Raw genomic sequence first — 14,804 nt, forward strand, 5'->3', positions numbered from 1 at the left:
TATCATTTTATTATTACTATCATTGTCATTACTATTATAATGATATATATGGTTTTATATATGGTGTTTGTAGATTCTAATTTTCTGATTATAATCATGGCATCACGACCACACCAGTCTGTGTCTAATATATTTATTTTTTATGAAATCAAACCATAACATCTTTTTACAGTGTGGATTAAATAAAGTTAGTCTCATATGAAGTGACAGAAGAGAGGGGAGGACAGATGTGTGTGTTTTAGTGGTTGATGTTGTATCAACTTTATTTAAATACTTTGACAACCTCACCTACAGTGAACAGTTAGAAAACTCCTCCAAAGACAGGATACTGGTCAATTTACAGAGCAAGAAAAAAAACTATAAAACAACGAAGCCGTAAAGGAAAGAACCGATCCGAAATCATTTCACACTCGATGTCGCCGACACTCGGCTTCTCGACAGGCTGCGTCACGGCGTGTCAGGAAGGAGCTGCTGTGAATCTGTCATTAGTTTGAATCTTTGTACACAAAACTAAATAAAAAAATAGTCTCTCTCTCTCTTTCTTTCTCTCTCTCCTCCCTTCACACTGCTGCAGGCTGCCTATATCCCACCCAGGTGAGCGGTTATCACATATTTCTGGTATATAAAATGATTCAGTTCAAAAATGTCAAGTGAGGAAGTATTATTTACCCCAGTATAAAAAAAATAAATTAAAATGATCAACATTTATACAAAGACAGCTGAAACTTTTACAAGCTCCCGGTGAGAGACGTTCACACGCACACCTGGAGGTCAAAGGTGAGCGACTGTGATCCAGAGGTTGTGATCCAGCTGTTACGCTTGGATGGGATGAGCCGGGGGGAAGAGTTTAACATTTAAACACAACCAAAGAAATAATCACCACCATGAAGTGTGCGTTTCTTTCTGCAGCCTGAGAGAGGAAACCGTGTTCAGTCTGTTTTTAACACAAGTTAAAATCTGATATTTCAGTCCCATGGTCCTCTGAACATTGAGCTCAGGCTGACAGCAGAGGGAGCACCTGCACAGATCAATGCAAGAGTCATGCATTAAGAGGGTTTTAGGTCCAAGTCTAGCTGAAGATTGTCTCACTGTCACCAGCTGTTAAAGCTGAAAGCTCATGAACGAGGCTGCACATCTGTTCCTGTGAGCTTCCTTTAATAACTGTTTCAGATGATTTTTCTACGAGCAGGTGAGCTGGTGTTCTCTGGCTCTGTAAACGAACATGTGTTGTTTTGATGAAGATAAAAAAAGGGGGGGGGAAAGTGTTAACTTGTAACATTTGATATCAGCAAGAAAATAAACTCAACTTATGAATGTTCTCGACCAAATTCATGACTAACCATCATCAAATAAACTCTGTGTGCTGTCAGGCAAATTAAAGCTGTCACGTCTGACTTTACATGCAGATAAAACAAATGTTCATGTGACATGGACTCAGCCGGTGTGACGGTTAAAGAGGCACGACTGAAAGGTAACATGTTTGGGGTAAAAGTTAAATAAAAACAAATTGATGGAGGTGAACAGCTGGAGGAGCCACGCACGTTAAAATCATGAACTCAGCCCTCAGGGGAAACAGAAAATAAATACTTAAAAAAACAGAATATAGATTTGAGTTTATGCAATCGTCTCTGCAGAAAGTGTGACATCATGAGTCATAATCATAAAACAAATGCTTTGTGCTGAGCTAACACACACGAGGGGAAGAGGACAGAGAAAGCAAAGGCAGTGATGGAGATGTGATTTGTGTCTTAAAGAGCGACTGTGCGTCGCAGTGCTTTTCATTAAACCACAAAAACACCACAAATAAGAAAAACCCTGTCAGGAGGAAGTCAGGTCTGTCACAGCATTTCATCCACTGCTGAAATCATTCTCACCTTTGACCGTCCGAACACAGACAGGAGCACATCAAACGGTTTAAAGAGGGTGAGGATAGAGTGTGAAAAAAAGAAAAGAGAGCAGAGGAACGGAGGAAAGGTTAGAAATGAAAAAGACGTGGAGCTAAAACGTTGATTCTTAGTAAATGTTTCTGCTGTCTGGATAACTGTTTTCATGAAGCGATGAGATGAAGAGAAAACATTTAATCATACATCAATAAGTCTGTTTAAAATAGAGCTTTAGAATTTACTTTGCCCCCTCCCCATAACCCCAGTCTTTATATAGATTCTGAATCTGAACACTGCGTCAGAGAGGGAGTGAGTGTGTGTGAGTGTTTGTTAATGAAACAAGTTAATCAGCTCGAGTTTGTTCACAAAGGTTTGTCTCCTTAATCAGTCCATCAGGCAGCTGCCTCAGTGCGCTTCTTCGTCCTCCTTCCACTGATCCGCTCAGTGTTCAATAATGTTAAAACAAAACCACGGCCGACCGCCCAGCGCTTCAGTGTTCAGAGATCAGAGCGTGTGTGTTTGGGGGGGGTCACTGGCAGAAGGGCGAGGCTGTGGGGTCGAAGCCTTTGAAAACGTCCTTCAGAGAGGCGTTATCCTGCTCTGTGCTCGTCTGGTCCGTCTGCACCGGACTGTTTCCTCCAAAAGGGCTCCCCGTCCCGCCGGGCTTCGCCGCCTGCTTCGCCACACTGTATAAAGAGGACACGGGTAAATTGTGGACCCCTGAGGGACCCTGCTCACCAGCAGCTCCAGGAGCACCCTGGCCTCCAGCTGCAGCTCCTCCGGCTGCAGCAGCTCCTCCCTGTGCCGTGGAGTTAGGCGAGGGTGCAGGTTTGGGCCTGGGTCTGTTGTAACTGTTGTATCGGTCGGTCCCTTGCTCTACACTCTTCTCTGGCTCCGGTTGGTCCAACGCAGACTTCCGAACAAACAGGGGCTCCTTGGACTTAGGTTTACTGGCTGGGGGATCACTGGGTTTGGACTCTGTGCTGGCTGAGTTGGGGGAGTTGTTGGAGCCGCTGTTAGTACCAGGGCTGGCTGGTTTGCTAGTCCTTGGGTCATACAGACTAATGCCGCTCAGCACACTAGCTCCCCCTGGTGACCCTGAGCCCACACCGCGCCCTGCCCCGCCTGTGGAGAGCAGCCTCGGGTCATAGGGGGCGATGGTGGGAGGGGAGGAGCTGGGTGCTGCTGCTGAAGCAACAGAGGAGACAGGAGGAGGTGCGGGTTCAGACGGCTGCTTCAGTGCCGACTTCGGGGGCTGGAGACGGGGGTCTGAGGCTATTTTACGAGCCATACGTGGGTCAACAGGTTTCTCTACAGGCGCAGGAGGTACTGGGGGAGGAGGGCCTAACAGTGACCCAGGAGCAGCAGGGGGTGGTAAAAGAGGAGGGGAGGGGGTCTGAGACGGGCTGGAGTTCACAGTCTTCAGGATACGAGACAGAAGCTCAAAGTCTGGGAGGGATGTGGAGGAAGAAGAGGGAGCGGGGGCGTCCATTGGGGGAGGAGGCTGAACCGGGGGAGGCTGCGGAGTGTGAAGGGCCTGCTGAGTGCGAGACAGACGGGAGTCTATGCTGGAGACGGGAGGGATGCCTGGTGGGAGAGGGAGGAGGTCCTGCTTTGGGATTGGGATTGGGAGGAGATCTTCAGGGGACCAAGTCACGGTTTTGATGAAGGCCGGCATGTGGAGGATAATGTCCTTCTTGATGTGGCTGAACTGCTGCAGCTGTGAGCGGGGGTCTCTCAGAGCCATACCCATCAGTGGGTCCAGAGGGATCGGCACAGGCTTGTCCCGTAGGACCCGCTCCGTCTCCTCCTCCTCCGCAGGTGGTGCTGTGAGCGGTGGAGGCTTATAGACCAGAGGAGGCTCTGGTTTAGAGACAGGAGGCAACTGGGACGATCCAGCTGAGGCAGCAGCAAGCCGGGCTAACCTGGGGTCTGCAGGAGGTCCGGGTGCAGATGGAGCGAGCATGGGGTGGGTGGAGTCAGAAGGCTCTGCACCACGTGCAAGACGAGGGTCCCGGGCTACGCGAGGGTCTGCAGGGCGAGGAGGAGCGCCGGCAGGAGGGGCTTTCTGGAGGCGGGGGTCCAGTGGGGGGCCGTCAGGTTTGAGAGAAGGCTGGGTCTGCTGACGGAGGGTCTTTAAGATGGAGGTCACACTGCCACCACCGTCCTCATCCTCACTGGAGTACCAGTTCCCTGAGTCACCTAGGAAAGAGGACGGAGAGGATTTAAGACTCTGAAGTTAAAAGTTTGTTGGAAAAATTCACCTTAAAGAAACAGAAACATTTAAAATCTTGATTTTAACAAATAAGGAACACTTTCTTCAAGAACACCTCTCAAAGTTTTGGTGATGAAGCTATGAGCATTAGAAAAGGTAAATTACTAGTTCTTCTACCTTCAGTGTCTCTGCTCCTCTCTGCTCCTCCCTCAGCAATCCTGCGAGCTCTCTCCTCTTCCTCCTGCTGCTTCTGTTGGATCCTCATGAACAGGACGCGCTGTGCTGGAGGCAGGAAGTCAGGCACAGTGATCCCTCCCTGATTGGCTGATGCTCCATTTGCTGAGCCTTCTTGTCCACCTGACTGATTACCAAACTTCCCTGGTCCTCCTCTCTCATCAAAGCCCTGGTAGTTATCACCTGAGAGGACAGAGCAGGTGAGCTCAGCACAGAAAGGTACACACATGTTGTATCTCTTCATCTTACAGTTTGACTACTAAAATCAACTCACCTTCTTGCACCACTCCCTCCATGCTCATCCCCTCCTGCTGGTTGAAGTAGTTATTGAAGAAGTTTCCTCCACCCGGAGGAGGACCGGGGGGCATAGGCGCTCCATCACCAGGTGGAAATCCTCCCATCATAGGGAGACCACCGGGGCCCATGTTGGGCATCCCTGGATTCATCCCGAGGTTCGGGCCCATGTTCTGCATATCTGGAGACATCATGCCTGGAGGGGAAGGGAAGTGGGTGGGAGGTGCACCGGGGGCTCCAGGGGGTCCAGGGGGTGGAGTCTGACCCTGATTGCTGCTGGGAGTTTGGCCCCTGATGGAAGAAGAAGAGCAGGGGTTAGGATTTAATGATTAGTAGTGAAAGGATAGGCTGATGTTTTTCATGCACGTCATTCACTCTACAGCCTACAGGTGGAGGTGTGCAACACTCTAGAGATAAAGTACTGTGCAGTATTCTCTATGACTAAGAAACATGACATTTTTATTCCTTTAAAAACTCATAATATTCATATTTGCATATTTAACTGAATTCTTCTTAATGTCTCTTCCTCAGATCTCTCACCTGACGGCCAGTTTGTGAGCCAGCTGTCCCGTCGGCTGAACTTTGATTTCAAACAATGATGGGATTTTCTTCCCTCCGCCACCTCCACCCCCGCCACAGGGAGGTGGGGGGCCCATGTGAGGAGGAGGAGGACAACCAGGATTTGGGGGCCCTCCTTGAAAGGGATTTCCATCAGGACCAATGACAGGAGGTCCAGTGCAAGGGTTAGGCCCAGGACCAGGTCCAGGTCCAAGTCCAGGTCCTGGTCCTGGTCCTGGGGGACATTTGTTGGGAATGGGCCCCTGGTTAGGTCCAGGGGGACCCCCAAAGTCACCTGGTGGAGGCCCTCCAAAGTCCACAGGTCCTGTGTTGGAGTCCACAGGGACAGGCCGAGGAGGAGTCGGGAGAAGGCCGACTCCGGGAGGGGGTTTAGGGAGAGGGTTGATTCCCTGTTTCTTCAGCTCCTCCACCTCCTTCTCATCCTCCGCTCCGGCCTCGGCATCTTCTGCCAACATCTACAAACACGAGATCATTAAACTCTTAAACTATTTCACTGCCTGTTGTGAAACTTAAACCACATACAGATCAGCGTTCACAGATAATGCCTGAGTAAACAGGGTGCGGTGTTAAAGGAACCTACCTTGTTGAGCAGCTCCTGGGTGTCATCATTGAGGGCATCATGGGAGAACATGCATTCATCACCGTTGACACAGTTTCCGGTGGTGTGAAACAGCTTACAGGGGAATTCACGTGGCATGAGAGTCAAGGAGAAACACTGAGAGCAACAGAGACACTCATAATCTAAGTTAGGAGGAATAAGTATGATGTAACCTCATGCTCAAGTTACTGATTTTTGTCAGGCTGGATGAGCAGACACTCAATATCTGGTCAAAGTAAAGGATATCATGCATGTACGGACAGTGGTCTGCTCTGGCACAGAATCCAGTGATGTAGAATTTGCAGAGCTCCTTCTTCTTGGGGAGCTCGATGTCGTGGCTGAAGTTGCAGTGATCGCCCTGTGGATCGAAAAAGGTCACATGAAACGTGTTTTTAAGGAAGAGTCTGAGAGAGCTGACAACTGAGAACTTTAAGACCAGAGAGGATTTTAAAAAGGCAACAAAAAGTGAGATATATCCTAGAGTTTAAATGTTGTTTATGTGCATGACTGGAACTTTTTCATTTTGCAAATTTAAAGTAAACTTTTTGAGAGTGTTGGAGTAAAAGAATAAAACGCCTGAGGCGCCTGACTAACTAACAGCAAACTAACAGCAGGTTTGCTTTCTTACCCATGTGCATCTTCCCTCGATGTAGTACTTGCAGATGGCCTTTCCTTTCTTATCCTGGTGCTTCTCATTCTGATTCCTCCTCCCAAGTCCTGGTCCATCGTTTCCTCCACCTCCATCCTGAAATAAAACAAACACAGAGTTCAGAGTTTGTTCTAATATTTGCATCAACCTATTTTGGACTGTAAGATTTATTTCTTAGAATACCTGGACCCCGCAGACTGATTTCAGCCTTACCCCGTTGTCCATGTCTCCGCCCATGTCATCATCATTCCCCATGTCTCCTCTTCCTCTCCCACGGTTTCGGCCTTTTCCTCCTCTAAGCATGCCGCGTCCTCCTTTACCTCGACCTCGCCCACGGCCGCCTTTCCCTCCTGGTGGAGAAACCAGAGAGAGTGAGGGATTTACTCAATGTACAGGTATCAGAGAGGGACCCTGCATCAGAGATAAGTCTCAACTCACCTCTGCCTCTGTCTTTATTCTTCTTGTACTGAAAGGGATCCTTTGAGTAGTCATCGTAGTCATCGTCTCCCATGTTGTCATAGTCGTCCTCCCCATACTGTGGAGAAAGAATCAACGTCACATCATGTGTCACTTCTTTTTGAAGCTTCACAGAACAGAACTTCACTTTAAAAACAAGATAAATATTTATTTAGTGATCCAAAGAGTGAGAGATATTTGACCACAGAGTAAAACTGGAAGATAGAAAGTTGATGAATCTGATCCTTTGCATTTAGTTTTGCTGGGATGTTGCAATATTGCTACAAGTGCACATTACTGTGTAATCGTACAGGCTGGTTTATACTTCTACATCCCCTCTACGCAGCAGGGGCTGACGCAGACTCACAACATCAGTCCATGTTTTTGTAAACATCACGTTATCAGCATCAGACAACAAAGCAGGAGAACACTTCCTGGACTCTGAACAAAACAAACACAGAGAAGTCTCCATCTGATATTCTCACCCTCTCCTCCATCTCCTCTCCGTAGCCGTCTCCATCGTCGTTGTCTCCTCCCATCTTTCCACCTCGGCCTCCTCCTCCTCCTCCTCCTCCTCTGCCTCTGATTCCACCTCTTCCTCTCCTCCCTCCCCTCATTCCTCCACGACCTCTCAGGCCCTTCATGCGACCTCGACCCCCTGTGAACACAAACACGATGATGATGATGATGAAACACGCTACAGAGGCAGAAGAGTTCAGAGCATATCTGCAGGATTCAGGTTGATAAGTAAGCTCTGTTTTCAGTTCACACCTGTGCAAATAAACCTGAACTGAAGGTGAAACAGAAACATTATAAAAGCTGTTTAATCTCAGCTGGGTGAATATTCATCACATGTACAATACAACAAGTAATTAAAGAACTTCACTGACCCATGAACCCACCTCGTCCCCCGCGGCCTCCTCCTCCTTCTTTGGCCTTGCGGTACTGGTTGAGCTCCTTGGTGAAGTCGTCATAGTCTTCCTCCGGCATTTCTTCATCCTCCTCTCCCTCAAAGTTCTCCTCTTCATAGTCATCATAGCCTCCATAGCTCTGCTTCTCCATCTTCATGTAGCCGCCCTTCTTTGAGCCGCCGTAACCCCCTCCATGAGACTAAAGACACGTTCAACAAACAAACGGATGTTACTTTCTATAAAAACGATACATCCAGAAACCTGAAACATCCTCCTCCATCATTTAGATATGAGAGCACCTTCAGACTTACAGCTGGGGGATACTGCGGGCTGTAGTCTCTGTACTTCCTCTTCTCACTGGGACTGTAGTCAGAGTCATCGCTGAAGTCTGAGTGGTCTTCGTCAGAGGACGCATGACGCTGAGAGAGAAGAAGACAGAGAAACTCAGAGACTATAAAACACAAAGTTCATAACTTTGTGTATCTACTTTAAGTTTGTCAACATTCTTACTTTGTGTTTGGACTTTCGTTTCTTCTTGGCCCTCCTCTTCTCCCTTTCCCGCTCCCTCTCTTTCTTCCTCTTCCTCTTGCGACGGTGGGATCTCTCTTCATCCGACTCGCTGCTCACGTGGCCTTCCCGACTTCGCCGCGACCTCTCTGCGCCCGCCTCGCCTTCTGCTTCACCTCCTGCGACTGCTTCATCGCCCCCCTCTCCGCCGCCGCCTCCTCCTCCTCCTCCTGCTGTTGCTGCTGCCGCCGCCGCTGCAGACGCTCCTCCACCGACCTCTTCCTGCTCCACTTCTCCCCCGTCATCCTCCAGCTCACCCTCCTCCAGCTCTCCATCCTCTGGCCTGTGTGTGTGAGAATGTCAGAAGTTAGATATCTCATCTTGTGAGGGGATGTGGTCACCTCTGAAGTTTTCAGACATTAAGAAAGGTCAATGTTAAAGAGAAAGAGGAAAGTCAGGGGGATACCTGTCGCCATTACATCCCATGAAAAACGAGTAGAGAGGCTTTGAAGACTAGAGTTGGGGGATTTGATTTCAACTGATATCACTGCTAAAGCTGCTTTTTTTGTATTTGTGAAAATAAACAAACTAACTTTTTAAAATGCATCAATGTGAGAATTTAAGAACAATCTATGCTGGAAACTTGTGGCCTGCTAAAAGTTTTCAGAACTTCACATGTAGAACTTTATGCTTCCTATCATGGAGATTTTCCTCAAACGCATCATGAACATGCTACGAATCTTCATGTTAAGAGAACAACTAAAACCCTGTTGGACGGGTTTGATGAAGAGAACTGAGATATGTCAGTGATCAGTGTAAAGGGGATAAAATGATGAAGATGGCGTGTTTATTTTTTGCCAGGAGGACTGACAAAGACTTCTCTTTGTTCAAACTGCGGCTGAAAGTTTTGCACTTGATGTCATTCTCTCACACATGACTTCACAAACTGCCAATAAAATTACCACAGATGATTCCTTGACACACCTGTGAGGATCAGGTTACATAACTAAAGTTGGTGTGGTTTTATTTTAAACTTTTCAGTTTCCCTTCACACTAGGGATGTAAATTACAAGTATTCTCCGTGATCGATCTTTGGACATGTTAACGATCAATTATCAATTAATCATTATGAGAAACATAAACGTTTTCCATCAAAAACGATGCCAAATGCGTTTTTTCCCCTGAATCAAATTTTCCTTCACAACACAATATATATAACTGACAGTATTGAAGAGCTACGGATCGTATTGAGGTGTTCAAAATCAACGTGTGGAGCAGGCTCATGATCTCTGCAGACACACAGTCATAAAAGTGAAGGCTCAGACTTCATTAAGAGAACTGATCAGAAACATATTTCAGACTCTCAGTGTCCGGTTTTCTGTTTACTCGTTCTTATTGAGAAAAATAAACATGTGAACGCGGTCAGGTGTCAGCCGGGAGAGCAGACCCCAGCTGAGCGTCTCCGCTGTGAGCAACACCTTCAGTCAGCTGATTCACATTGAAACATGCTTTAAACTTTAAACACCTCCCTGATAGCTGAACGAAGTATGAGACCACATGATGTTTGTTCCACGTGATAGAAAATCGATACAAAAAAGGTGTTTGAGTAAGATCTTAACAATCAATTAATCAATAGTTGATTCATTGTTGACCTCCATACTTCACACCTATTATTCATGTCATCACTCAAACAAACTGCCTTGATAATAAAGCAATACATTACTTAGAATAATGCAGGAATGCTGCTGCTTTATATTAAATACATTAAATCAAATATAAAGAAAAGTATTCATGGTAAGTTTTTGAGACATCTACCTCTGAAGACCCTTCAGATTCAATTTTACCAACACATGAAAAAACAAACTTCCTGCACAAGCCTTCAAACAAAGTCTGCAGCACAGTCTGAGGGACTTCTGTCAATCCTTAAAAAACCTACTGAACACCAGCTGGGTGTCGAGGTCTCTTTCACACATGAACAAGGTCAAACCCTCAAAGACTGCTTCTCTGAAATCTATTCCTCAAACATGAGAAGGGTGCTCAGACGGGACCCTCACATGAGGCAAAACCATGAGGTCCTAATTGACATGGATCACATGCAGGCCTCTTCTTGCAGTGTGTGTGTGTGTATGGGGTCAGCTGGGTGGAGGTGGGGGGGTGAACCCTAATCCAATTTTCACTATGCACATAACAAAACCAGGAAACATATCGCTATCAGGAATAAATGTGAGATCACTCTGATCCACGTCTCAAAGCAAACACTCACTTAGCATGAGCAGCAGCATGTACTGTTACTGATTAATTCCCAGTCTGCTATTTTCCCTCATAATGACGTGATTGAATTTATAACACATGCTAATGTAATTCAGAATCCCTGTTAGATGAAATGAGTCCTGGCAGAAGCGGTCTACACAGAGGCCTGAGGCCAGAGAGAGCACAGGGACTTATTCCCCGGCATGACGACCGCCACACTTTAACCGACTCCTCCAGAAGAGGTTTGGCCTTTGAAGATCACACAGGGAGCTGAGACCAAGCAGGTGTGCAGGGTATGGGTGACCTGCTTTGAGGTAAATGTCAGCTGCACTCTGTGTAAACACTGCAACCCCACCACATCCTTCACACACAAGCTTCCTCTGAAGAGAGAGGGCAGAGTGATCAGTGTAAATAATCTTAATAATTCATCTCTTTATCTCTCTGTCATGAACAAAAGGTTAATCTGAAGAGAATGATTCAGAACTGGGTTCTAGCTGCCAGGAAATAATCCTCATTAGTTCATTTCATCCTCAGAAAACAATCAGACACTTTCTAAATGCTTTATCAGATCATTTGTTGAATCATAAGGGCTGCAGGGTCGTCCTATCAGAGGAGCTCATTCTAAAAAAGACTGAAACTGTAGTTTGATGATCTGGATTTCAAGTATTTACAGAGTTTAACTCAGCTTGGACATCCTGCGACTACAATACATCTGTTTTGATTGTAAACAGAGACCTAAAGTGGCTCCAATGTCAAAATCCTGATTACTCACAACAAATCTGTGTTCATGTTTGGGCACATTTCATTCTGCTCTGGAAAGTAACCCAGGATGAAATACAAGAACGTGCAGTTTCTCAATTCCTTAAAGGATGTTTTCCTGACTTTTTATGCTAAATAGAAAGAAAACTACAGTACTTCAGTATTTTCAGTCAAAGTTCCTAATGCCAGTCCCCTTAAAATGACTCAACAGCTTTTTATCTCCCCAGCTTACAAACTCCACTCCAACTGGATCTTTGTCCTGCACCAGCTATCAGCTCTAAAGCCAAACACAACAAACTTTGGAGTTTCATCTCAGCGGCCAAGTCACTCCTCTACCTCACTGTTGGCATGTGCTATAAGGCTGCAGGGCACACACAAACACATCACAAGGAAAACTTTCCTCACACAATGGAGAGCTCTCTTTCATAGCACAGGGATTTGGCTGCATTATGGAAGCAGGTTGTCATGAATGGGGAACGGCTGGGATTCACTATGGGCAGAAACAGTTGGCCCCTTTGGCCTGTCCAGATACTGATCACACACATCACCTGCTTCCAGCACTTTGAGGTGAAACACCCAGCATAAACAGACTACACCCAGCTTGCTCTAAGCTAAAATAAAAACACATTGTGTCATCGGTATCTTGATAAAACTGAGGTCACACAAACTGAGGATTAGGAGACCTGTGAAGCGGGATAAGTGCTGTAGATCATACCCTGCACAAGCAACAACACTACTGAAAACTAAGTCCCTGGTGTTCCATCCATGTGCACAAACAAGTTCCCATTACTGTGCAAAAACACTAATCACAACCCAGAAGCAAACAACTGTGAAAATCCTGAAAGATGAATAACACAACAGGTTTTTAAGGCTTCACCATGCATTATGCTACAGTTTTAGCTCAGTGGATGATTACTCTATAAGCAAAGGGCCATGATTAAAATGGGGAATACTTACTGTGATGAGTTTTCTTCACATTTTGCAACAAAAAACATTGAAAGAGGTTTTCCCCTAACCTTTAAAAGGGACACTAAATGGGTCTTTTTTGGGGGGTGGGGGGGACTTTGGGAGTGGGGCCAACTGGGTAAATAAAAATAAACATCGCCTATTATTGACTATGGAGAAAGGGAGTTTGGTGTTTGACTTGAGCACTTTTCTTGGATGCTTTGCAGACGTGTTAACACATTTTTGGGGGGACTTTGGTGGATGTTTGGGACCGTGACGACTGTGGAAAAAGTGACATATTAGATTAATTTCCATGACATACAAGCATTTGTTTAAAAAAATAAGCACTGTTAAGACTTCAATTTCACAAATTGTTCAACTTTTTTTGAAAGATGATACATATTAATGCATTTGGGGGTGTAATTGAAGGTTGGGACCCAGAAATAAGTGTTTGAATGGTGTAATGTCGATAAAATGCCCTCGACTTCAGACCATTTTAAGTGCGTAGTGCTAACAGTTGATTAATTAAGAAGTTGTACGCTGTGTGGACGGATAATTAATGTGTATATGATCTTATTCTGACAGATTTACATTGTTTTAGTTTGTGAAGAAAGTTAGAAAAAGCTCTGGGCAGCAATGAAAAGCAGATTACACTTTACGAACCGTTAGCAGCTAGCCAGCTAGCTAGCTTCTTCTGCTGCTTTAGCCGTTGGTAGCATTAGCCAACAAGCTAACAGGGAAATAGGCCTATTTCTATCAAAAATACATCAATTGAGTATTTCCGGGCAGTTGCATTACATTAGTTGTCGGATTCACACATTATATTGAGTTTAAGCACATTAATAAGCTCGCTGTTAGACTGAGTTAGAAGGGGCAGGTAGTTAACCGATGCTTTGTAACCGTTGAAGTGGCTACAATGGCGGTGAAAGTGGAAACTGTTTTTCGACCTCGGCTATGTTTCTTCCCATAACTCGGCTTGAGTCGCCTGGTCGCTGGTGGTAATAAGGTACAAATAGAGGGAATAACGTTCTCTCTCTCTCCCAGGTGATATGTGGCCTCCCAAGTTGGCGTTGTCGTGTCAACATGGCGTTCTTTACCTCTGTACTCGTTTTCCAGAAAAGGCGAGTTTAATCCCCTTGACAGAAAAAGAAAAAGAAACCCCGGGCTTTTTGTGTAAAAAAAGCACAGGACAAATAAATAGTTTCATTTAAATATGACTGTAGAATTACTCGACCTTTCGTCAGTCAGGAGACTGTTGTGTTCGTGGTTGGTAGTTGGGGAGTTTGGATGGACAGTCATGCTTTCCACAGCCATTTTCCTCTAGCTACATTGAGGTGCAAAAAAATTACAACTCGACACTGGAAACTACTGGCTTATGCGTCACTTCACTAGAATCTACTTGGTTGGATTTTTAGGAAGAGTTTCAATTCATAGTAGGCAATTCTCCACTTAAGTTGTAAGAGAAATATGATGAAATTGAATCCTGACGTTCTCCGTCCTACTGTAGCGATGTGAAATGACGACTGATAAACTTAAAATGGCCGACCGTCTTCTCCGAGGAGAAAAAGGGGCGGGGGGTTCCGAGAGTGACGTCATGGCGAATAACATTGGAGTATGCGTCTCACGGAAATAACCGAAAATGTTCCTCTGGGGGAAATATGCTGCCGAGCTTGACTTGCAGGCGCAGGAACCAAGAGCCAACTTCAGTGTATCAGTCAAAATATCTTTCTATATGTTCCTTTTTTTAAACAAGCAACAACTGGAAAATGAAATAGACCAAGTTTATACTTGTTTGTATTTTTTTTTTTTAAATCCCAATAAATAGTCTTGGATCTTAATTGTGTAATGGGCTGACATGGTGGTGGAATTATTAGCAACTTAATTGCTGTCTACCATCTCAGAAATAGAAAGAAAGAAAGGTACTTTATTGATCCCCAACGGGGGAATTCAATTTTTTCACTCATGCTATTTTTTTTTTTTTGGACATGCTACACATACATACAAATGCACACACACATGCAGTGAACATGCTTTGGGAGAGATGTCAGAGTGAGGATACTGCCGTCAGCCAGCGCACCCAGAGCAGTTGGGGGTTCTGTGCCTTGCTCAAGGGCACCTCGGCAGTGCCCAGGCAAGTGTACCAGCACCTCTCCAGCCACCAGTCCACTTGCCAAACTTCGTCCATACTGGGACTCGAACCCTTCGGTTCCCAAGCCAAGTCCCTATGGACTGAGCTACTGCCGCCCCCAAATGCACATTATTAGGCAGATAAAATCAACAAGGCATGATACAGTGTAAGTAATAAATACAAATAAAAGTAACAGGATACGATGAAGTGCAGTGAAGATTAAATGTAACAGTTGTATTAATTCATTGGATTGGAGGGAACAGATTTGCAAGGGTTTGTATCATAAACATATTTGTTACTGCCAAGGCAACATCCTGTACTCTCACCAAATATCATACTTGAATAATGTTTGACGTTAAAGGAATTTACTATGGTATATTGTTGCAAAAAAAGGAA

General features: G+C 45.4%; 1 protein-coding gene across 4 annotated transcripts; it reads right to left on the reverse strand.

The window, feature by feature from the left end:
• Positions 1 to 117: 117 nt before the first annotated feature.
• Positions 118 to 13,831, reverse strand: zc3h4 (zinc finger CCCH-type containing 4). Of its 4 annotated transcripts, none has more exons than XM_034701742.1 (14): positions 13,515 to 13,831; positions 8,330 to 8,669; positions 8,131 to 8,238; positions 7,811 to 8,018; positions 7,394 to 7,566; positions 6,891 to 6,987; positions 6,636 to 6,802; positions 6,432 to 6,548; positions 6,050 to 6,161; positions 5,786 to 5,895; positions 5,167 to 5,660; positions 4,607 to 4,917; positions 4,276 to 4,515; positions 118 to 4,085 (listed from the first exon to the last, which is right to left on the reverse strand). In XM_034701742.1, the coding sequence occupies exons 1-14, from the start codon at positions 13,592 to 13,594 to the stop codon at positions 2,413 to 2,415; spliced, it is 4,230 nt and encodes a 1,409-aa protein (XP_034557633.1). In that variant the 5' UTR covers positions 13,595 to 13,831; the 3' UTR covers positions 118 to 2,412. The 4 variants fall into 4 exon arrangements, with proteins under 4 accessions (XP_034557633.1, XP_034557632.1, XP_034557634.1 ...); XM_034701741.1 differs by having other exon boundaries at positions 7,799 to 8,018; XM_034701743.1 differs by having other exon boundaries at positions 6,666 to 6,802; positions 7,799 to 8,018; positions 13,515 to 13,830.
• Positions 13,832 to 14,804: the final 973 nt, after the last annotated feature.

The sequence above is a fragment of the Notolabrus celidotus genome, chromosome 14, assembly GCF_009762535.1.
Source record: "Notolabrus celidotus isolate fNotCel1 chromosome 14, fNotCel1.pri, whole genome shotgun sequence".
NCBI classification, from domain to species: domain Eukaryota; kingdom Metazoa; phylum Chordata; class Actinopteri; order Labriformes; family Labridae; genus Notolabrus; species Notolabrus celidotus.

Coding starts and splice junctions, on each gene's coding strand:
- zc3h4 (XM_034701741.1), bottom strand. CDS start 13,594: ATGGCTGTGGAAAGCATGACTGTCCATCCAAACTCCCCAACTACCAAC. Junction 6,549..6,635: donor AATCAGTCTGCGGGGTCCAG/GTATTCTAAGAA, acceptor GTTTTATTTCAG/GATGGAGGTGGAGGAAACGA. Junction 5,896..6,049: donor CCACTGTCCGTACATGCATG/ATATCCTTTACT, acceptor CTCTCATGCCAC/GTGAATTCCCCTGTAAGCTG.